Source organism: Mauremys mutica, chromosome 8 (assembly GCF_020497125.1).
Source record: "Mauremys mutica isolate MM-2020 ecotype Southern chromosome 8, ASM2049712v1, whole genome shotgun sequence".
NCBI lineage: Eukaryota > Metazoa > Chordata > Testudines > Geoemydidae > Mauremys > Mauremys mutica.
Genome location: NC_059079.1, coordinates 66,751,903 through 66,775,437, shown reverse-complemented (window position 1 = coordinate 66,775,437; position 23,535 = coordinate 66,751,903). Strand labels below are relative to the sequence as shown.

At 48.1% G+C, this 23,535-nt stretch overlaps 1 protein-coding gene and 1 long non-coding RNA gene across 3 annotated transcripts in view; one reads left to right on the top strand and one right to left on the bottom strand.

The window, feature by feature from the left end:
- Positions 1–5,955: 5,955 nt before the first annotated feature.
- On the bottom strand, positions 5,956–13,231 carry LOC123375336. 2 transcript variants are annotated; one of them, XR_006581405.1, is made up of 3 exons: positions 13,040–13,231; positions 12,387–12,554; positions 5,956–6,770 (listed from the first exon to the last, which is right to left on the bottom strand). It is a non-coding gene; the product is annotated as an uncharacterized LOC123375336 (long non-coding RNA). The 2 variants fall into 2 exon arrangements; XR_006581404.1 differs by lacking the exon at positions 13,040–13,231 and having other exon boundaries at positions 12,387–13,028.
- Positions 13,188–23,535, top strand: part of NOTCH2 (notch receptor 2) — a 159,674-nt gene continuing 149,326 nt past the window's right edge. The window contains exon 1 of the mRNA XM_045026116.1: positions 13,188–13,278. Within this exon, the coding sequence (XP_044882051.1) occupies positions 13,203–13,278 (76 nt within the window). The 5' untranslated portion in view covers positions 13,188–13,202. The remainder of the gene's footprint in view (positions 13,279–23,535) is intronic.

Below are 23,535 nucleotides of genomic sequence, written 5' to 3'. Positions count from 1 at the left end.
GGGTGATGACAAGTTGTGGTTTGTTAACACATCAGCAAAAGGTGTTGCTCCCCTGCCATCTCAAAGACTTGTCCTGCAGTTGTAGAAGTAGTGCATTGATGGGTTTTACAAACCTCATCAGCCCTACAGTTTATGGTAAGAAGTACAACTCCTTCTGATTTTAGAACAGGCCTGTGGACCAGCTGCTGTTCTGGAACCTCAAGTCACCTCCCACTCTTTCCTGGGTGCCAACTGCCCCCAACCCAGCTGCCAAATCCTGTAGCTTCTCCTTTCCCCTCATGCAGCTGTGCACTGTCATTACAGAACCTGCAGTGCACTGACTACCTTAAGGGGAAAGGAGTGTAAAAAGAAGTCAGTTGAATATCCAACAGGCGGTGGCAGTTGGGCTGACTGCATTAAATATGAAAGTGAATAATGCAATCAAACCAGCCCCCATTTTGGGATGTACTTGAAGCTGCTGCAGAATTTAGGTTCTGAATCCCTTATAGAGATCACTGGGCCTTGTGTCCAAGTGGGCTCTGGGCTTTGGAGCTGGAGGATCCTATGCACAGCTGTGTGTCTGGGTGCTTTCTGAAGGAGACCATTTGGTAAGTGCCCAGCAGTAGCCTCTGCCAGGCACAAGGAAAAGAGAGGTGTCATAGAGTTTAGGCCAAAATGGACCATTCAATCGTCAGGTATGACCTGCATAACACAGGCCAGAGAATTCCACTAAAATACCCCTACATTGAGCCCAACAACTTCAGCTAAATCAAAGCATTTCAGTCCACAGATTAAACTGTTGTGGCCACAGGCCGAGAAAAGGAGAGACCCAGGTGCTCCTATGCCTGAGGCCGCTGCCATGGCAGGGAATTGATTAGGTGGGCTTTACCCAGATCCTAGCAGGTGAGTTGTGCTGCAGAGGAAGGTGGAAAATCCCTAATGTCCCTTCCAATGTGACCTGGGGAGAAATTCCTTCCTGACCCCAAATCTGTTGGCAAAACTGGGGAGAATGGCCAATTGTAGTGGGGAGGGTAGATTTAATTTCTAAACTCCCTGGTTTGCTGTAGAGTAGGTGGCTGAGAGGAGCTGCTGCTGGAATTGTGTGCTGTGTATTTTTAAGCTCGGTGCAGTGTGCCTGGAGTGGATGGTAGGTACCCTTTCCCAGTGTCTGGCACGGCTGGCTCATACAGGCTGCCAAACCTACTGTGGGTGGGGCATCCCAAGGGAGGAACAGTGGTGGTCATTTTTGTTGCTAGCAGGGTCCTCCAGACCACAGAGAGCAAGCCAGAGCTCATTGCCCAACCACTGTGTCTTGTTGCTACCTGGCCCACAGCCCCTGTTGAGACAAGCAGAGCAGGACGTGGGGATACTGGAGTTCATTTCTGGTGGAGGGGGGAGGCTTGTACCATCTGGATACTGCTTCCCTCCACCCATCCTCCATTCCCCTACTTGCTTGGTCCTGCAGCCACTTCAAGGGCTTCCCAGCTCCTGTTGCTGCCATGCTCTCATGCTGTAACCCCCCTCACAATTTGAATCAACTATTTGCCTGGGTCTGCAGTGGGCCCTGTATGTCTACACTGTGGCTGGGAGTGTGCCTACCAGCCCAGGTAGACAGACTCATATTAGCTCGCTTGGCTTGAGCTAACGCACTAAAAATAGCAGTGTCGATGCTGTGGCTTGGGCAGTCACTCAGGCAAGCTACCTGTGCTCTGACCCAGCAGGCTAGGTGGGCTTAAGAGCCCGAGTTGCAATGTCCACACTGCTATTTTTAGCGCGTTAGCTCAAGCCCCGCTTGTGCGAGTCTGTCTGCCTGGGCTCTGACGCTTGCTCCCTGGTGCAATGTAGACATACCCTCGGTCTCCTTAAATTGATTTTGGCAGAAGAGAAGCTTGGGCAGAGAGTAGGAAAGGGGAGATGCAAGTGGTAGCTGACTTATGCAGATCTCTGAAGGTAAAGAGGACCAGCAGCTTATGTGCTGCTCACATCCAGCTAATGTGAGTTAGGTTGGGACCACTAGTGAACAGTGAAAAGGCCCAGCCAGTCTTAGACTAGGCTGCTTGATAGCAACTGGAGATTGTGCTAGTTTGGGCTTGGGAGGGAAGAGAGGGAGCCCCTGCCAGTTTGGGGAACCAGCCCCAGCCACAACTACACTTTCAGAGGATAGCCCTTGAGTGCAAATCCATCCCTCCAGCCTTATTGGCAGAACAGCTTTCCTGAACAGAGCTGTCCAGTCTTGCACCACTTCATGTGAGACATTTTATGCAAACTAACAAGTCAGTTTGCAAGTGACCTTAAGCTTCAGCTCAAAGGAAATGCATCCTGCCACAGGCAGTGGCAGGGGTTGGACATGGTGCTGCACAGAACTTGGCAGCTGTTGCTGGGGGTGAGAGGATGTCAGGGAGTGGAACTGAAGGCATGACTAGGTACTAGCTGCAGGTGTTGGGGGGAAGCTGCTGAGGGCCATATGGCAGCTGTCAGGGGAAGCTGGGTTGGGTGCTGGCGGGGACTGGCTGGGATTAAGATGGGAGGGGTTGGACCTCTCCCCACTGGTTGTTGTAGCTCCTTCCCAGCTGTGATGCAATAGGGGAGCAGGCACTACAGTGGGCTCTTGTGGCTGCGAGCTGCAACTGAAGCCATTTGTGAAGCTCAGCTAATACTCCGCCTCTCTGCTGGGCTGCAGGAACGGGTGACAAACGTATGAGTGTCACAGAGACGTGCAATATGTGCCATCCCTGCTTGAGGACTTGTCTACAGGGGAAGGGTCAGGCAAGTTAAGACAGTTAAAGCTGTTAAGTCAATGCATGTAACTGAAACCCGTCTGGATGCTCTCATTCAGAAGTACCATAATCATCCTCAAAGGAGGTGTCATGGACTCACAGATTGTGCCCACTCATGGCCCTGTGCGGTCCGTGGGGGGTGCCCCTTTCAGTGAGACAGCCCTTCTCGGGGGTCCACTCTCTCTCAGGGTCAGGCCCCTCCACCTCCAGGAGCCGCACCTCCCTGGGCCTTAGCACGTCTGTCTCTGCCATGGGCCTCCTCAGGGAGTCCACGTGCTCTGGACCCCCCGGGCCTCCTCACCCCCGAAGGGGTTGATGCAACCCTGTTCTCTAGACTGGAGTGACCCTCAGCCAGCATAAAACAGGAGGGTTTATTGAGAGTTGAACACAGCACAGGAAACTCTCAGGGCCTCAAGCCTGGCCTCCCTCAGCCCAGCACATCCCAGTCTCCCCTGCATCCAGGGGGGCTCTGCTTGCTCCCCCTCTCCAGCCCCGAGCCCCCCTGCTTCCCAGCTGGGCCTCCGATATCCCCGGCCCCAAGCCCTGCCTCTGTCCATTGTCTTCTCTCCAGGTAAACAGGGTTGTAAAACAGGAAGGCCTGGGTCTCCTCTCCTCTCAGCCCTCCTCTGGCCCCTCTGCTGGCTGGAACCGGCTGGTCAGGTCACCGGGGTCCTCATCGCAGCCCATTGTCCTCTCACTGGCCAGAACCGGCTGTGACTCCTGAGCTGGGTCTCCGGGTCACCAGTCGCTGGGGTCTCCATCCTCCAGGCCATCGGCCAGGGTCCCAAGTTCCCTCTCCGGTCCTCTGTAACAACAAACTCCCTCTTCCCTCACCTCGTTAAACCAGTAACACCCGGGGACACTGAGTCCCCCTCCCTCTGCATGCAACCCACTGGAAAACACAGAAAAACCAAGAAAACCCCTCACTTCATCATAGGAGGATTAAGCTACAACCAGCTAAATCCACTTTACTTATGAACAAGAGAATCTTGACAAGGATTTAATGCACATTAGCTTCACAGCTTTATTTGTATCAGAGGGGTAGCTGTGTTAGTCTGGATCTGTAAAAAGTGACAAGGAGTCCTGTGGCACCTTATAGACTAACAGATGTATTGGAGCATAAGCTTTCGTGGGTGAATACCCACTTTGTCAGCTTTATTTGATTCATCTCAACTTTCCTGACTGTCCTGCTGTAGACAAGCTTTGAGTGGCATTGTACCGAGTGTACCATTTCGTAACTAAGCATTACGCTGTTTTACACTGCTAGTGAATTGCCCTGTGGTGTGCAGAAAGTCATCCTGTCTACGTGTTTTAGTTCTCCGTACGTCTGTCTGTTCACCTGCAGAGCGGATGTATGGACAATGCTTTACTCCTACAGGTGTTTGTTTTGACTTGAATGGGAGCTGGCTCAGATCCTTACTCACCATTATCATGCAAGATGTGCATGCTTGACTTGACTTTTCAAACACTCATTGCTTTGTCAAATTGAAACCAATTTTCTCCAGACCAAGGCTATGATGACTACTTCCATGCCCAACTGCTTACTTGTAGACTTCAGCCATTTTGCTATCGCTATGATTTTTTAATCATAAAGATTGTTTTCACAACAGAAAATGTATATATCCCCCCACTCATAAAATGGCCGCTCAAACTTTCTAAAAATATTCATCCACTATAACAAGAGGATTTTGCACTTGACATTTTTCATCCCAGGATCCCAGAGTATTTTACAAATATTAAACAGGTGGGTTTTTAAAATTGTGTTTCCTGGGGAATTCTTACTGGGAATTGCTTTTGCCATTTAGTAAATCAGAATTACAATAGCAGTGATGAGTTCTTAGTTGCATACCTGAAATAATCCATACAGTCACATGACTGAATAATCTCAGAATATGAATAGCTGGACTAGTGCACAGCCCTAGATCTTAGTTTCTGAGCCTCATTGAGTCCTTAGCTTTGCTTTCACTTGGAGTTCAAAGGCGCCAACTCTGACAGGGGAAGGAAATGGGTGTCCTCCAGTGCTGAGGGAGGGGGATGGCATATCTTGAAATGCAAGAAATTGAAGCTATTTCCCAATTTAAATATTCTACCCCATCGCTTATTTCTCAGTCTGTGAGATGAGCCTTCTGGAGCATTGCAGTATGAGCAATGCCATAAGCACAGCATTCCTCATGGTAGTTTTGATTGGATGGTGCCAGGAATGGGGAAGGGAAGGAACAGTATAATTGATAGGGTTCACTCTAATTTAGTGGGAGTTTGAAAGAATTGACCCAATTGCCTCTGGCCTCAAAGATGGGGTAGGAGTGTCGGCCGGGCACGCTCCTTGGTTGAAGCAGGAATTAAATTGCTGGGGAGTTTGTCAGTTAGTACTTTTCTCAAAAGCCACAACATATTTCTGAAAACTCAACTTCCCCAATTGGCTGGTAAAATGGTGCATATTGCAACTGTATCTGGCTTGGGGGGTGAGGTGTTGGGATGACTTGCCCTTTACCCCATCCCACTGCAGAGGGCAGGGAAGCTGAGCAATGCTGAAACTTGAGCTTGTGTGGATAGACTTGTTTTGATGTTGAAAGAAAAAAAATACGTTGGGGCTTTTCACTGTTTACTGAGAACATTTTTGTACTAGCACTGGCGTGACCTTTCGGAAATGAGGATGTCTATTTTCTGCAGCCTGAAATACAGACTCTTCAAATGATAGGGCGTTCGACTTCTGTGGCTAGAAGTTGGCAGCAGGCAATAGGCAGCTGACTTCAGAGAAACAAAAAGTCACTACCAAGTTAGCCCTGCTGAAATCCAGTTTCTCTTACTGCAACACAACAGAGCTGTTGCAGCAAAAGTGAAATCTGAGCAATTGCCAGAAGAATTTCTGTTGTGCACTAAGGGATGGGGAATCACTGTACATGCTGTGGTGGTTTGGAGCTCTGCCAGAGTGGAAGAAGGCTTAATCCTCATCACTATCTTTAGCCCCCTAAACTCACTTTTGATCACCATGACTGAGGAGCCTCCGGTACATCTGTCAGACTCCAGTCCTTCAAGTGACTCTGCAGTCTGTGCCCCTCTGATGGAGAATCCTGAGCAGAGTAGGCTCCAGTCACCCTTCCTTCATGACCAGCTCCTCTGCGGGGGGAGGAAGGTTGGTTGTTTTGCATGCCATTCCCATACTGGCTAAATATAAGAAGACTTTAGATAACAGTATGAATAGTATCTCTAGTTTTATTTGTAGAGAGTTAAGTTAGGTAGGGATATCCCTCCTGTCAGTGAGCCAGCCTCTTCCCTCCATGCAGTTATCCTTCCCATTTCCCCACCACCATAGGGTCTTTATGGTCCAACAGGTTTGATGGCAAAGGCTTGAGAGAAATAGTTATCCTGGAGGCGGGGGAACTCAATAGTTTCCAGTCTCTCTGCATTAGTGGTTGTCAAGACAGTAACTGCTGCTCCCTCTAGCTTCTAGCACCTCCACAGCCAGTCTCCTCAAGAGCTACCATTCCAAATGACTGAACACACCTGCACCCATGCTGGCAGGCATTGAAAGAGTTAACACTGGAGGTCTCTGAATGCTTAGAAGTAGTTCTAACTCTGCTATCATATCCGTGTTGTCACCAATTAATCACTTATGCTGAATGTAACCACATGTACCTGTTTGCACTCACTACTGCTACCTGGCCACAGCATCTCATTCAAAGGAGGGTCTGGTTTGCTGATCAGTAGTCCATGGCTGCAGGTATTAGACCCAGGCAAGCTCAGTCTTTGAAGCAACTGATTTCACATTTCATCAGTAGGTTCCTCTTACCAGAATTTCTGCTCTCTTGAATGTGCACTTGACCTGGGATATCTGTCATAATATTCTCTGGGGCTCTGAATTTACAGGTAGTCGCACCTCCAGGGAGGTTTGTTAATCAGAACAAAATCCATGTATGTTTGTGGTAGATGGGAATGAAGAACCCCAACCATATGCTCAAATGGTTTTGAAAGCTTCAAAGGTGGCATGTAGCTCTTCTTCAGTGGAGATGGGCACTGTGAGGAAAGTTAAAATACAAAATGTAATCTGTTTTCACATAATCCTTGACTAGGTGCCAAATCAGCTTCCCCATATAGCCAGCTATTCCCAACCCATGATCTTTCCCATCCAACAGAGGGGATCAGTAGACGCCTGGAGAGAACTGCAGGCCTTGTGTCCTACAGGTTCACTTTTACATTACTTACAAATGAGTACTGTCTCCTCTGTGTACTGTATTTGCAATGGAGGATATAAATCCCACATGAGACGGGAGCAACTAATCTCACTTGTGCCCAGGGAGTTGGCTGATATGGCCTCTGACTCAAGCAAAGTTGTCCTGAGTTCTCTTCACCGCCACGGTTCAGTGCTGGAGAGACCCATGGACTCATCCTATGGCTGTGGTTGAGCACTCAAGCTCAAGGCCCAACTGGAAAATGAAGAAGCCTCACTTCTGTATTCTTCTGCCTTCAAGCAGGAGGGTTAGAGGAAGGAAAGCTGAGGTAGTTCTGGAAGTGAGGGATTTTGATGTTAAAGAAAGAGGAAGCAACACAAACACAGATCAGGGAGCCCAGGGCTGCAACTGACTCCTTCTGAGCAATGATGCAGGTCCTCACTGCAGATGGATATGAGGGGAACTCCTTTGGATCTGGGACAAGGTTGGCCTGGGCACCATCTGTGAAGGGCTATCAAAACTCCATTCAGTAGGATGATCTCCTTCAGGCATGGCAGAGACAAGTATCCATTCTTCTCTAAAGCCATCCTGCACCTGAAGAGGCATTGCCAAGTCAATGCTTAACCAAGGAGTGACTCTCTGGCAAAGGACAGCCTGTCTCCTCAAAACAGGAACATGTGCTCATGCACTCTGTTGCTGCTTGTGACGAAGTGGGAATGTTTTTAATGTTTTCTCCGAATACTGTGTGTGTGCCTCCGTTTCCCCTATGCCTTTCTTAAGTATCTAGGTGGTGGGATAAGGCTGTGTGATTGTTGAAGAGCCCTAGGCAGGTGAGATGCAGACTGCACAGAGAATGGCCGACACCCTGTCTCCTGGCAACTGATGGCCTGGGCCTCCCCCCATCAAAGGTGCCAACTAAAGGTGTTGGAGAACAAAGGGATCAGGTGGCCTCCTGGCCTGGAAAAGAGACAAAGGCCAGAGGAGGGGCTGGAGGGGGTTTCAGTTTAGAGTTGGCTGGGGAAATGGAGGGAGGCCCAGAACCGGGTTCTGGGCTCCCTAACCCCCTCAAGATGGACCTGACTGAGGGGACCTGTTCTCTGTACCTACAAGCTCTGTTTTAGACCATGTTCCTGTCATCTAATAAACCTTCTGTTTTACTGGCTGGCTGAGAATTACATCTGACTGCAGAGTTGGGGTGCATGGCCCTCTGGCTTCTCCAGGAAGTGCCTGTGCGGACTTAGTGAGGGAAGCGCACAGTGTGAAAGGGGATGCTGAATGCTCCGAGGTCAGACCCAGGAAGGTCGAAGCTGTGTAAGCTTCTTGCCCTGGAGAAAGTATGCTCAGAGAGAGGATGCATACTCCCCCAGAGTCCTGACTGTCTTCGTACGGAGTAGTTCCAGAGCATCGCCCGGTGACTCTGTGACAGTGCTCCCATTTCCCCAGGGGAAATGCTCTGAGGGGAAGAGGGTCAGTGAGTTTTTTTGCAGAGGAGCAGGATTCAGAGTGTGCTCTCCACAGTTCCTCTCTCAGGGAACAGGATTCTCCAGCACAAACTGTCTTCTCTGCCTGGAATCTGATCACCATTCCAGTCTATGGAAGCTTTGCCTAATGAGGGAGGAGGTTCAGGGCTCAGATGATGTGCTGGTTGGTTCTTTTGTCTTGTCCCTTTCCCCAGGAAGTTTCTCAGCCTAGTGTCTTACATGAGGAGTTTTTACTGGTTTCTTGACTCTTTGCAAGTATTTTGAAATTGTTCAGCATCTGAGTGACCTCCATTATGTGCATGTTCTCCTGAGATCTGAGGCAGTGTTCTCTGCCAGAGCCAGCTGTTACACCAGATCTGCCCATCAAACAGATGATGCCACAACGTCACCCTGACCTATGAATCCTGACCTCTCATGCACATTCAACTAGCATGAGGTAATGAGAAGTACTGTACAAGTCTGGTGGAAGTTGGTACATATGCAGGAAAGCGGAAATGACACTGAAGAGTGCTTACACACCAGCTGGAGAGTAGATACTCCAACCTGGCCAGTCAAAGAAAAAGAAATTCCAAATAAGTCAAAGGGTGAATGCCTATTGTGGCAGGTAGACTGGCAGACTCCCCTTCAAATAAAATTTTAAATAAAGTAATTACCACCATGCTTTATCTTTATCTATTTCTATTTTAATCACTTTTGCTGAATGTGGCCATTGCCAAATGATGGGGTATCGGATCAGGCCACCATATTAATTGAATTTGACACCTGCTGCCCCAAAGGTGACCTGCAGAAGGCTGGACCAGCTGTTGGGAGTACACAGATCTGAAAACTTCAAGAGAACGCTGCAGAGGCGGCCCTGCAAATACATATGCAAGATAGAGAATACTGGAAAGAACATTATGAAGATGTGCTAGATGAAAGTCATTTGTTCACCCAGGTACATAACTTAGAGGAAAAAGCTGGAGTGACTGCAGAGCCCCATACAGTAGCAGAGAAAGGACCGTGATAGGTACTACCTTGAAGAGGGATGGATATGTGATGGGTCTTCACCTCATCACCTACAAGGGTAGGAAATACACTCACTTAGTCATGGTCTGTACCTAGGAAGGGGAGTAGCTAATTGTTTCCAGGCCAGAAAGGGTGGAGCTAAGCCATAATAAGTAGACTGGAGGAGCTCAGTTGGGGAGACTTCGTAGGAGACAAGTCTCTCTGGGTATACTGACACCTACAGCTGGCCTGTGTCAGCTGACTCAGGCTCGTGGGGCTTGGCTGTGGGACTATAAAATTGCAGGGTATGCATCTGGGCTCAGGCTGGAGCTTGGGCTCTGGGATCCTATGAGGAAGGAGGGTCCTAGAGCCCAGACTCCAGCTTGAGCCTGGATGTCTGTAATGCAGTTTTATAGCACTGCAGCCCAGGAGCCTGAGTCAGCTGACATGGGCCAGCTGCAAGTGTTTTATTTCAGGGTAGACATACCCTGCAGCAGCCTGAAACTTGGGGTTTGAGTAACAGATGGTAAATAATGGGGGCAGCATGCTACTGGCAGCATAGGCTCCTGCAAGGGAAGTCCTGAGATCTAGGATTTTGCAAACAGAAGGAGAAGACTTCAGTAGCTCAAACAGCAGCAGAATTACCCAGATTCATTTGAATTTGTTCTTGATACCCTGGAAGACGTTTGAACTTTGAGTTGGCTGGAGGTTTGAGCCATGGAAGACCTGGAGCCAGAGGCAGATGACCAGTAGGAGATGCTGGAGCTGAGGTTCCTGGTGACATCACAGCTGGATGAAAGGGTGAGTGTGCCCCACCACAGTCAGATATATGCTTACTTCACTAACAGGTGGTATGTGAGGTCTCTATCAAGAGCTACAGGAAATCAAAATCAATGTAAAATGTATGGAGGGATAGACTCATAGACTTTAAGGTCAGAAGGGACCATTATGATCATCTAGTCTGACCTCCTGCACAATGCAGGCCACAGAATCTCACCCATCCACTTCTATAACAAACCCCCCTGAGTTATTGAAGTCCTCAAATTGTGGTTTGAAGACCTCAAGCTTCAGAGAATCCTCCAGCAAGTGACCTGTGCCCCATGCTGCAGAGGAAGGCGAAAAACCTCCAGGGCCTCTGCCAATCTGCCCTGGAGGAAAATTCCTTCCCGACCCCAAATATGGCGATCAGTTAAACCCTGAGCATGTGGGCAAGACTCACCAGCCAGCATCCAGGAAAGGATTCTCTATAGTAACTCAGATCCCAACCCATCTAACATCCCATCACACCAGTGGACATACTTACTCTGTTTAGACACAACTCCTAAAATATTATGTTCTCAAAGCTGTTTAACCAGAAGGTGACATGTCTGTGAGGTTCCTTTCAAGCAGGAGGCAACAAACACTTCTCTCTCTGCATGGTCAGGTGCATATTGGGCCTTGCATGTCTCACAGGGTATGCCTGTTTCCATGCTGAACCAAAATGCTAATCAAGAGATTGTGAAATCTTCAAGACAGGAAACTTACAGGAAGAAATAAACTGTAGGAGGGGATGCTGTTTAGGAGTAAAGAGAATTGAATGTTGGGTAATATCTAGAGGACGGAAGCAGGCAATGTGACTCATCTCATGGAAAAAGGATCAGGACCAAGCCTGGCTTTAAAACACTGGAAGGACTTTGGGTGAGCATTGCTTTATAACAGGGATGGGCAAACTACGGCCCGCGGCCGCATCCAACTCCTCAGGCCTTTTAATCCAGCCCTGGAGCTCCCGCTGGGGAGCGAGGTCGGGGCTTGCCCCACTGTGGTGCTCCAGTTGGGGAGCGGGGTCAGGGGCTTGCCACGCAGCTCCCAGAAGCAGCGGCATATCCCCCCTCCAGCTTCTACGCATAGGGGCAACCAGGGGGCTCCACACACTGCCCCCACCCCAAGTGCCGCCCCACGCAGCTCCCATTGGCCAGGAACTGTGGGCAATGGGAGCTGCAGGGGCGGCACCTACGGATGGGGCAGTGTGCAGAGCTGCATGGCTGGTGCCATGCCTCCGCATAGGAGTTGTACGTGGGCATGCAGCTGCTTCTGGGAGCTGCGGGGGTGGCACCTGCGGACAGGGCAGTGTGCAGAGCCACCTGGCAGCGCCTCTGTATAGGAACTGTAGGAGGGACATGCTGCTGCTTCAGGGAGCTGCTTGAGGTAAGTGCTGCCCAGAGCCTGCACCCCGAGCCTCTCCCCTGTGCCCCAACCCCCTGCCCCAGCCCTGATCTCCCTCCTGAACACCAAACTCCTCATCCCCAGCCCCACCCCAGAGCCTGCACCCCCAGCTGGAGCCCTCACTCCCCCCTGCACCCCAGCCCTGATCCCCATCCTGCCCTCTGAACCCCTCAGTCCCAGCCCGGAGCCCCCTCCTGCACCCCAAACCCCTCATCCCCAGCCCTACCCCAGAGCCCATACCCCCAGCCAGAGCCCTCACCTGCCCCCAGCCTGGAGCCCCCTCCCACACTCTGAACTAATTTCTGGCCCCACTCCAGAGCCTGCACCCACACCCCAATCCCCAATTTGGTGATCATTCATGGCCCGCCATACAATTTTTATACCCAGATGTGGCCCTTAGGCCAAAAACTTTGCCCACCCCTGCTCTATAAGACAGGAGGAAAATATCTAGTTAAGTAGGTCTAGGCCAGTGGTTTTCAAACTTTTGTACTGGTGACCCCTTTCACATAGCAAGCCTTTGAGTGCGACCCCCCCTTATAAATTAAAAACACTTTTTTAAATATATAAACTCCATTATAAATGCTGGAGGCAAAGCAGGGTTTGGGGTGGAGGCTGACAGCTTGCGATCCCCCCATGTAATAACCTCATAACCCCCTGAGGGGTCCCAACCCCCAGTTTGAGAACCCTTGGTCTGGGCTCTAGAATGTGTTATTTTATATGTAGCTATGTGTTTCCAATACTACTACTTGCTTTCACTTGAATCTCTACTCATTGTTAAATAAACTTGTACTTACTTTTACTGTAAACATGTCTAAGTGCTGTGTGTGAGCCGAGCGCTGATCTGAGGTGGGAGTCGGACTAAGTTGGAGAATACAGTTCCTTTGGGAACAGCAGAACTGGGAATCCTGTGAGAGACCAGGGACTGGACCCTCCAGGGAGATGCTTGGAGGATGCACGCTAATCTGCAGAGACAGGGGTGCTGATGAGGCCTAGAGGGCCAGGCTTGTGTTGCCATGGCAGATAGTGAGGTACCTCACAGCCTGGGAAGCATCATGTTCCCTGTCCAGCTGACCTGTCGGGTTCCCCTGCCCATAGGGCTCCCTGACTTAGGGGGAGAGCCATCTAATTCCCTTCTGACCCCCGCCCCATAGGACTCCCTGTCTTGGGGGGAGGGCCAGCTGGCTCCCCCCACCGCCCCATGGGGTCCCTGTTGGGGGGGGGGCTGTCTAGTTCCCTTCTGGCCTGGCTCCCCCAAGAGGGCTCCCTGTCTTGGGGGAGGGCTGTCTAGTTCCCCCTCCGCGCTCCCCCATAGGGCTCCTGCCGGAGGGCATCTAGTTCCCCTCCCTGCCCCTCACAGGGCGTCCTGGCCCGGTGCTCGCAGGCTCTGCGCCTCCCAGCCCCGCGCCCTCTAGCGGCCGCTCCCGGCGGCCTGTGCCGCGGTCCCCACCGGCGGAGCCGCCCGACCGCGCAGGAAGCGGGGGAGGGCCAGACGCCAGCCCGTACGAAGCCGAAGCCGAGTCCCTCCGCGCGGCGGTGCCGGAAGATCCCTCCGCGCGGCCCCGAGCCGCCGCTTCGCTGCCGGGCTGGCTCCGGCGCGGGCTCGGGGCGCGATGCGGGGGCCTGGCCCGGCGCTCGGGGCGCTCCTGCTGCTGCTGCTGCTGTTGAGCCGCGGGCAGCCGGCGGCGGGTGAGTGCGGGTCGGGGGCTGCCTCCGCTAGGGGGCGCGCCGAGGGGATGGGGCGGTTGCCCTACCCAGGGCCGGGGGTTTCTGGCGGTGGGGGCGGAGCCTGTGCCATGTCGGGCTCCGCGGCGCGGGCGTCTCTCTGCTCTGCCCTTCAGCGGACTGTCCCTGCTCCAGTGTCTGGGGGTCCCCTCGGTACGGGGTCTCTGCCCTTCCCCGGTGTCCTGGAGTCCCCTCAGTGTGAGGGGTTCTGCTCCGCTCCATTGCCTTTGGGTCCCTTTGGTGCAGGGGTCTCTAGGGTCCATCGCCGCCCCGTGTTTTGTTGTCTCCCTGCTGTGGGGCGGTCTTTAGGGGGCTCGCTCTTGCCCCATTGCTTTGCGGTCTCTGGTTTGGGGGTCTCTGGGGAGCTCACTCCTCCCCCCTCATCCTAGGTCCCCTGCTTTGTGTACTTGGAATCTGACCTCTGCTCCTTCCTGCCCCAGGGGTTGCTGCCAGGACTGGAAAGTGTGTGATGGGGCTTCACCAACACCCCTGAAACTCCCCAGGCTAGCCCCCGCATCCGGCCTGCGAGGATGCTCATGGAAGGAGGAGAGTGCCCACTGCTAGCCCCTCAGACAGGGAGACCAGTCGGGGGGGGAAGACTGCCAGCCTGCCTCAATACAAATAGGGAGGGATGTGTTAATGAAACTCTAAAAATCAATAGGGGCAGCTTTGTGTTGGGATGCTACGTTGGGTTCCCTGCAGTGTTTACTAAGCAAACACTACTCGGTGGTGCCAGTGCATGAGAGCCAGGCGGGATATCTGACTAGAAATTAAAGTGGAAAAACTCTAGTTCAGGGGTAGGCAACCTATGGCACGGGTGCTGAAGGCGGTACGCGAGCTGATTTTCAGTGGCACTCACACTGCCTGGGTCCTGGCCACCGGTCTGGGGGGCTCTGCATTTTAATTTATTTTTAAATGAAGCTTCTTAAACATTTTAAAAACCTTATTTACTTTACATACAACAATAGTTTAGTTATATATTATAGACTTATAGAAAGAGACCTTCTAAAAACGTTAAAATGTATTACTGGCACGTGAAACCATAAATTAGAGTGAATAAATGAAGACTCGGCACACCACTTCTGAAAGGTTGCCGACCCCTGCTCTAGTCTCTTATTTTGGCTAAGGAAGCACAGAGTAAATAATGAAAACTGCGTGAGATCTGTAAATTTAATCCATTGTTAATGTAAGGTGTTCATGGTTGCAACACAGGGAATTAAAAATAATAGTTTTGACTTTAAGGTGCCCCTTGAAGAAGAGCAGAGTACCACTTGAGGGCCGTAGATAACCAGTTCTGGCGGGGTTTGTCCTGGGAGGTGCTGAGCACCCTCTGTTCTCATTTACTTTAGAGTGTTTAGCATGTTGTAGTTGTGACGCTATTGGGGTAACTGAGGGTGTAAGCAGGATGAATCACTACCATCTGCTTACAGCATGAGACAACCTTGTCTGTGCCCAATAGGGGAAAATTCTCTCAAATCTGCCAGCCACTGGGAGGACAAGTACTCTGTTCCAGGCTCCATGAACCCACTCTTTTGCTCTAGTGTCTGATAATTAGCGTGCCCCACTTGATACACTCAAGGACCTAGTCCATTATCTTCCGGATACCCACACAGTGTACCCTATTCCACTGCCTCCATGGAAGCACCCCAGTTCACTAGCTTCACCTCAGTTCAACACTTTCTTTAGTGTAAGGCAAGTCATGTCTATAGTAAATCCAAATAGAATTTATTTAACAACTCTAAGATAAAGATCCAAAATAGATACAAGTAAAAAGATTGGAAACATGAGATTACATGAAATGCAAATCTAGAGCCTATCATTTTTAACAAGTTCTGTTCCAGTCTAATAAGGTATTTCTTCCCAGTGTTCAGTCCTTACAGCACTTGTCCGGTCTAGAGAGCTAGGATCTACTTTTCATGAAACACGCTAGCAGAGTGTTGCCTCTGTAATGGATAATGTTTTGTGCCTTTTCTTTGTCACTGATACGGTTCCAGACTTCTGTCCCTTTTCAGATTCAGGGTGTTTCATTAACTTCAGCTGAGCCCTGGATCCCTTATTCAGTCTCTTCTTGTCTTTGTAAATGCTCAAGCCTGCATTTGATCCAGCCTGTAAATACAGGGCTGTGTTAGATCAGGTTGAAGGTTGTTGACTGCTCTCACTCTTGATTGGCTTAGCTCTGAGACCCACCCCTCCTCAGGTGACATGCTTCACCTCATACAGTTTTGGAACAGAATAGTCTACATTTTACATCTCTCTTAAAATATTTCCCGTACAATTCCCAATAACTATGGCGATCAGCTAGTTCTTAGTTTTTGGCAAGGTTGCCGACCCCTACAATGAATTATCGAGAAGATGGTTAGACACAGGTGTAATATACCTGCCTGGGCATATCTGTGTCACAATAAGGTTGAACCCAAAGTATTTAAGAGCATTATTTGGTGTACAATACTGGGAATGTTGAACTGGTTAAAGGAAACTTCTGAGTAATAAGACTAGTACACCTCTACCCCGATATAACATAACCCAATATAACATGAATTCGGATATAACGCGGTAAAGCAGTGCTCCGGGGGTCGGGGCTGTGCACTCCGGCGGATCAAAGGAAGTTCGATATAACGCGGTTTCACCTATAACGCAGTAAGAATTTTTGGCTCCCAAGGACAGTGTTATATCAGGGTAGAGGTGTAATTTCATTTCAGTAAGTGTCTTAAACACATAATGAATAAATAATCAGAAGCCCCTGCTTTTTGAACGTATATTGTTTAAAGGAATGATTAAAAGGTTGAGCTTTAATTTAATTTGGAAACATTGAAAAAATCACTTGAAAAATCACTTTAGGTTCTCTAAAAATAAGAAAACTCGATAAATTAGCAAAATAATAACAAAACAACTGAAATGCTGTAATTCCCATTGCTTTCTAAAGGAAAAAATTAGAACAAAAAGAACTAGGCTTTGAGAAACACAGTTTCTTCAGTTATTAAATTGAAGATCCCTATTGAGACAAAAGCAGCGAGGAGTCCTTGTGGCACCTTAGAGACTAACAGATTTATTTAGGCATAAGCTTTTGTGGGCTAAAACCCACTTCATCAGATGCATGGAGTGAAAAATACAGTAAGCAGTATAAATATTACAGCACATTGAGACTGTAGTTCTAGCTACTTGGGGACACACTGACTTCTTAAAATTACTTTGAATCTTTTAAACTATGTGTTTAGTAAATATTTAAGGTATAAATAATGTGAACAGGTCTTTAGAGCTGAAGATCGCACTATTTTTCATCATTGCGCCATTACTTTCTTGAGACTGTTGGGAGAGGTCAGGTTGCACCTGTGTTCTGGTCCACATGGAGAGTATAGTTCACAATGTCTTGAGAGTGATAGTTGCTGTTGGATTTCATACCTCTCTGAGAAGCAATCTTTTTGGTAGATTAATTTGTTGATGGCCTGAAGTACACTAATCAATCTTTTGTTCTTTATTATCAATACAATGAATTCTAAATTTCTCATTCGTTGATGCCATCCTCACAGGTCGCCATAGAATCATAGGACTTAAAAGGACCTTGAGAGGTCATTTAGTCCAGTCTCCTGCACTCATGTCTAACCTGCTCTTAAAAATTTCCAGTAATGGAGATTTCCACAACCTCCCTAGGCAATTTATTCCAGTGTTTACCCTGATAGTTAAGTTTTTCCTAATGGCCAACCTAGATCATCCTTGCTGCAATTTAAGACCATTGCTCTTGTCAAGTGGGGTCCCACAGAGCATAGGTGCCAACTGCCTCTGTTCCTGGGCGTGTGTGTGCTCTATCCCTGCTCTGCCCCAGGCCCCGCCCCCACTCCACCCCTTCTCCCAATTTCCCACCCCCACCTACCTCTTCCTGCCTCTGCCCCTTCCCAGCCCGTTCTGCCCCTGCTTCTTCCAGTCCCCGCTCCTTCCCCTCCATCCCTAGTGCCTCCTGCATACCGCTGAACAGCTGATCGCGGCAGCTGGGAGGTGCTGGAGGGAGGGGAGGAGCTGATCAGTGCAGCTTGCTGGCAGGCAAGAAGTGCTGTGGGGGAGGAAGAGATGCTGATCCCGGGGCTAGAGCACCAACTATTTTTTCCCCATGGGTGCTCCAGCCCTGGAGCACCCATGGAGTCGGTGCCTATGCCGCAATGGTCAGTTCTGGGTCTAGTTCTATTCAATATCTTCATCAATGATTTCGATAAAGGCATAGAGCATACACTTATAAAGTTTGAGGACGATACCAAGCTGGGAATGGTTACAAGTGCTTTAGAAGATAGGATTAAAATTCAGAATGATGTGGACAAACTGGAGAAATGCTCTGAAGAAAATAGAATGAAATTCAACAAGGACAAATGTGAAGTATTCCACTTAGGAAGGAACAATCATTTGTACTCATACAAAATGGGAAACGACTGCCTAGGGAGGAGTACTGCGGAAAGGGATCTGCGGGTCATAGTGGATCACAAAGCTAAATATGCGTCAACAGTGTACCACTGTTGCAAAAAAGCAAACATAATTCTGGGATGTATTAGCAGGAGTGTTGTAAGCAAAACCTTGTTATACAGGTGACGTGACAGAAGAAGTGGGCGGAAGAAATTAAGGCACTGGGTGTGGAAATTGTGCTTAGGGTTTGACCAGTTGTGGCATGGAAAGCGAGAACTTCAGCAATTTTATGCCATGGTGTGGTGAAGAGTGAAGGTTTGCATCTTCAAAGTCTTGGGCCCTGAGTAGTCTGATTAATGTAAACTGCCCACACCTGGAAACAGTCAACGCTTGCCTGCTGGGAGAAATATTCCATGTACTTTGTGGATAGGATTAGTCTGACTTTGACTGGGTTATCTTCCTCTATGGTGGTAGAGCTATGTTCGGCAGGGGCGCTCTAGGCACCAGCTAAACAAGCAGGTGCTTGGGGCGGCATAATGCTGGGGCCCCAGCTCAAACCTGAGGCAGTGTTCTGGGCTGGATCCTGACCGCCCCGGGTGGGGGCGGTAAACAGCTTCTTGTTCTGCCGCCGGGGTGCAGCGGGGCAGGGAGCCGGCTAAGTGGGGAGCATGTTCCTGCCGCTCTCCTGTGGGCAGCGGCCACCCCCTCCCCCAAGGCGGGAGCCAGTAGCGCAGCCCTGCCCCTGCTGCAGAGGACGGGCCGCTCCTCCTCGGCTTCTCCCCGGCGCTCTCCCGCGGTCAGCGGCCACCCCCCAGGTGGGAGCCAGTAGCGCGGCCCTGCCCCAGCTGCAAAGGACAGGTGGAACATGGCGCCTTGGTGTGGGGGCTGGCTGCTGCCCATGGGAGAGCGGCAGGGACACGGTCCCCACTTAGCTGGCTCCCTGGCCCGCCGCACCCTGTTGGCAGAACAAGAAGCTGTTTACCGCCCCCACCCGGGGCGGTCAGGATCCAGAGGGGTGGCTGCTGACTGCAGGAGAGCAGCAGGGACAAGCCAAGGAGGAGCGGCCCCTCCTCTGCAGCTGGGGCAGGACCACGCTACTGGCTCCTGCCTGGGAGGAGAGGGGGGCGGCCGCTGACCACGGGAGAGTGGCGGGAGCTGGTAGCACGGCCCTGCCCCGGTTGCAGCGGACGGGCTGCTCCTCCTCGGCTTGTCCCCGGCGCTCTCCCGCGGTCAGCGGCCACCCCCCAGATGGGAGTCGGTAGCGCAGCCCTGCCCCGCCTGTAAAGGACAGGTGGAACATGGCGCCCGGGCGGGCCGCTCCTCCTTGGCTTGTCCCCGCCTCTGCCTCCTCCTCCCCTCTGCGCCGCCTCTTGCCAGGGGAGGGGAGAGGGAAGCGGAGTGGCAGCCCGGGTTGAGCCGAACTCGTGCTGGGGCCAAGGCGAAGACCGAGGATGAGCAGGGCTGGGATCCAGCAGCAGCTCCAACCCCCAGCCACAGGAGTGGCGGCGATGGGAGATGAATCCACCTCGGGCCAGATCCGTAGTAAAGTAAGAGTCGGGCTGGGCGGGAGGGTCCCTGGGACCCCTGGGGAGCTTCTGCTTGCTGGAGCCCCAGAGGCTGCCACCTCCCTCACAGTGGTGTTGGAACGTTTACTGGCAATCATTAATTTTCTAGCCGAACAGTGCCTAGCATTCCCTGGATCCTGGGATATTTTATATGAGAATAACAATGGAAATTTCTTACAGTTGGTTGAATTATTGGCAAAATTTGATAATGTTATGGCTGAGCATGTACGAAGAGTGAAAGATGGAGAGATTCACACCCATTATTTGGGTAAAAATACACAAAATGAGATAATAGAATTAATTTCTAATGGAGCACGTAATGAAATTTTATCAAATTTGAAACATGCCAAATATTACTCAATTATAGTTGATTGTACTCAAGATCTGAGCAAAACCAAGCAAATGTCAATAGTTTTACGATTTCTGAAAATAGATGAAAATGCAGAAGTGAGAATTTGTGAACATTTTCTAGAATTTATACCAGTGAACAAAACTATGGGAAAGCCCTCACAGATGTAATTCTACAGAGATTGGAACACTGTGGAATACCTTTAGAAAATATGCGCAGCCAAGGGTACGATAACGGCTCAAACATGCGAGGATGACATGCAGGTGTACAGCAGAGAATACTGAATTTAAACAATCGAGCTTTTTTCATTCTTTGCCATGTGCATTCGCTCAGTCTGGTTGTCAGTGATGCCGCCAAATCATCTAAAGATGCCGTTTCATATTTTACCACAGTGCAAGCAATTTACAACTTTTTTAGTGCTTCCACACACCATTGGGCAATCTTGAAGAAGCATCTTGAACAAAAACTCACACTTAAACCTCTACGTCAAACTAGATGGGAAAGCAGGATAGACGCTATTAGATCATTCCGATATTCATCAGGAGAGATTTATGATGCACTATTCGAAATAAGCCAGGACTTGTCGTATGATCCTTCATTTCGACATGAAGCTGAAACATTGGCTCAGAAAATGATGCAGTTTCAATTTTCATGTTGCACGGTTATTTGGCATAATATTCTAAATCAAATTAATTTGACCAGCAAAGTTATGCAGAACATAACTATAGACATATCCGAGGCAAAGACGATTTTGAATAAAACACTGGAATATTTAAAAAAATACTGTTCAGATGAAGGATTTGAAGAAACTGTCAAAGAAGCAACAACAATAGCAGAGGATCTTGATTTTGAACTGACGTTTGCACCTCAACAATTCATTCGTCCTCGGGGAAAAAACCAAGACAGTTTTGTTATGAGGCTCATGATGATCCTATTCTCGATCCAAATGAAAGGTTTAAAGCTGAATGTTTCTATTGTATTTTGAATGTAGCTATAACTTCCATTGAAGAAAGATTTTGTCAGTTGCATGGTCATTGTGAAACTTTTGCATTTTTATACGCTATTGGAAATATTAAAAATCGATTTTCCAAAGAAGACCTCATGAAGCCCTGTCAAGACCTACATTTAGCTCTCAGTACTGATAACGCTGCTGACATTGATGCGGTAGAATTGTATGATGAATTAATAGTTTTATCTGAGCTAATAAGTCCTAAAACTTCTCCTCTAAAAGTATTAGAATTTATAGCAAGAAGTGATTTTTTCACTCCAAACACTGCTATAGCATTACACATTCTTTTTAACATTACCAGTATCAGTGGCTTCTGGTGAGCGCAGTTTCTCAAAACTGAAATTACTAAAAAATTATTTGAGGTCCACCATGTCTCAAAATCGTTTGTCAGGACTCACGTTAATTTCAATTGAAAGTACTATTGCAAGAAATTTAGATTTCACCGACTTATTAAAAGACTACGCAAGTGTAAAAACCAGAAAATTCAGTTCATATAAATTCTTTTAATTTATGATAAACTGGAAGACACTAACATTTTTTCATATCAGTGTATAGTTGAACTCAAATTGTTTGTAATTGTGTTTTTGTTAAAATTAAACGTTAAAATTACACTAGTCGGAAATTGTTTTATTTCACTAATTACAAATTCTCTGTTTTCATTTTTTTTAAATTTTAAACAGTCAAAACAAAACGGCAAAGTGCAAACTGTGTAAAAGCCAAAAAAAAAAGTGCGGGGGTGGGGGTGCAGCCAAAAATGTTTTGCTTGGGGCAGCAAAAAACCTAGAGCCGGCCCTGATGTGCGGAGGCAAAAAAATTTTTCCTAAGTATGTTTTGGCCAGTTTTGCTCAGTAGTGATTAGAGAGGTTAGATTACAGACTTGAAAGGACCAGTGTCCTTGGTTGTAAACCTGTGGTGGATGTTGGGACCATTATTTTCAGATAGCTAATGCCTCCTTGTGGGGTTGCAAGATGCTGGCTTTGCTCAAACTAATGATTCTTCCACTTTTGCTTGAGAAACTGTCTCTTGACACTAAACTTTTCCAACTACTGTTGTTTCTAGACCTCAGTCTCTGGAAAAGATTGAAGAAGGCTGAGGAGAAAAATAACTCTGGCATCATCTGATGCCATCTGACTTTCTTGATTTCTCAGTCAGTTTTAGATCTGGATATAGTATGGAGACTGAGCTTGCATTATTGGTCGAAGCTCTTCCTAGTGATAGATAAAGGTTAGTTGTCGATGCTGATCTTTCAATGATAGCATTGGTCTCAAGGTGATATTCACCAGCGTTAGGCAAGAAATTTTGAAAAATTCTAGGTAAAAATTTTCCCGACTCAGGCTGAAAAGTCAAAATTTAAAAAATGTTCAGAAACCGAATATTTGAATTTTTTTTTGGTTCAGGTCACTTTGATGTCAGCTGTTCTCTCTGTTTTATTTTTACTGTAATTTAAACTTCAAAGTGAAAAGCTATTTTGAACTGAAAAATATCAGAATTTTTTTGAAAATGTCAAAACAAAATGTCTTGACAATTTCAAAATTTAATTTTCAAAAAAATTGAGTCAAAATTTTTCAAAACTGACCTTTTCCTGCAAAATGTTTCAGTTTTGACAAATCAGCTTTTTTGTCAGATTCCCAGCCAGCTCTAATGTTGATCCACTTGTGGTCCTTGGGAGTGAAGTTGTGATTGGAACTACCACGAGGAAAGAGTGGAGCAACTCAAAGAGTATTTTTGGATGAGTGTTTAACTGCCTTAAGGGTTCTTGTGCAAGGAACCCACAAGTTTCTGATGTCAGCCTTTTTGCTTAACGCAGAATGAAACAGATGTTCTGATATGGACTACTCAGTTCTGTCTTTTCATGCAATGCAGGTGGTGTAGTGACTTGCCTTTTCTGCTTGAATTAGTGGCTGAGCTGAAGCGCAGTCTATAAAAGATTTAAGTGATGGTAGGTTCCGGGAGATGGAGGTGATGTCAGGAACATCTGCCTTTTCTAGTGAGAGAATATATCTGATGATTGTTATTGATGTTCACTGTTTGGGGGCCTTTTATGATCAGACAGCTGCAAGTAATAGGCAAACATAGGCATTTTTATTTTTCCTGTGTAGGAGATTGCATCCTTATCTCTTGGATGCAGACCCTGCCACAGTTCTCAACATCTTTGTTACTACTAGATTGAACTGCTGCAATGCATTCTCCATGGGGCTTCTCTGGAAGACACTTGGAAATTTCTGCTATTGCAGGAGTTAGTGGCCTGCTTACTTAGGAGTGATGTGCCTAAGTAATATCCTTGCACTTTTGTAGACCTCATTAGCTATCCATTTGTTTCCAGATGCAATTCAAAGTGTGATTTAGATTTACAAAACCCTTCATTATTTGAGAATAGCTACTTTATACCTTTCTCTCATTATGCATCATCTAAGCATTTAATATCAGCTGGGATGTTCTTGCTAACAATCCCAAGACTTGAACTCTTGAGATAAGTTTGGAGGGGGTATGGGAAGGGTAAAGAGGTAAGTTTTATGCTTGGTTTTGGGAGATGGCCTTTGGCTTTTGAGTCTCTTTTGTTGGATAAGGGAGTTCTTGTCAGCTTAATCAGTTTTGTTGTTTATTTGTGCTCTTTAAATCACTAACACTGTAAATCAACTGGCACTTTCCTTTCATAGACATTGCATAGGATTGGAACATCCTATTTTCAGAAACAATGTTCATATTGTGAAAGGGAGCAGTACAGTTGTGTCTTGCGAATGGTCTTGCTGAATTTGCTTGTTAAAAGGTGTTGCACTGTAACCCATGTTGTCATGGTTATATTGATCTTGAGAGCTGGAATTTGGATGTACATTTTTTATCAAGTTATGAGGCAGTGAAAGGACAACAATAGAGTTTAGAACACTTGTTTCTTTTGGAATAGGAAATTTTAT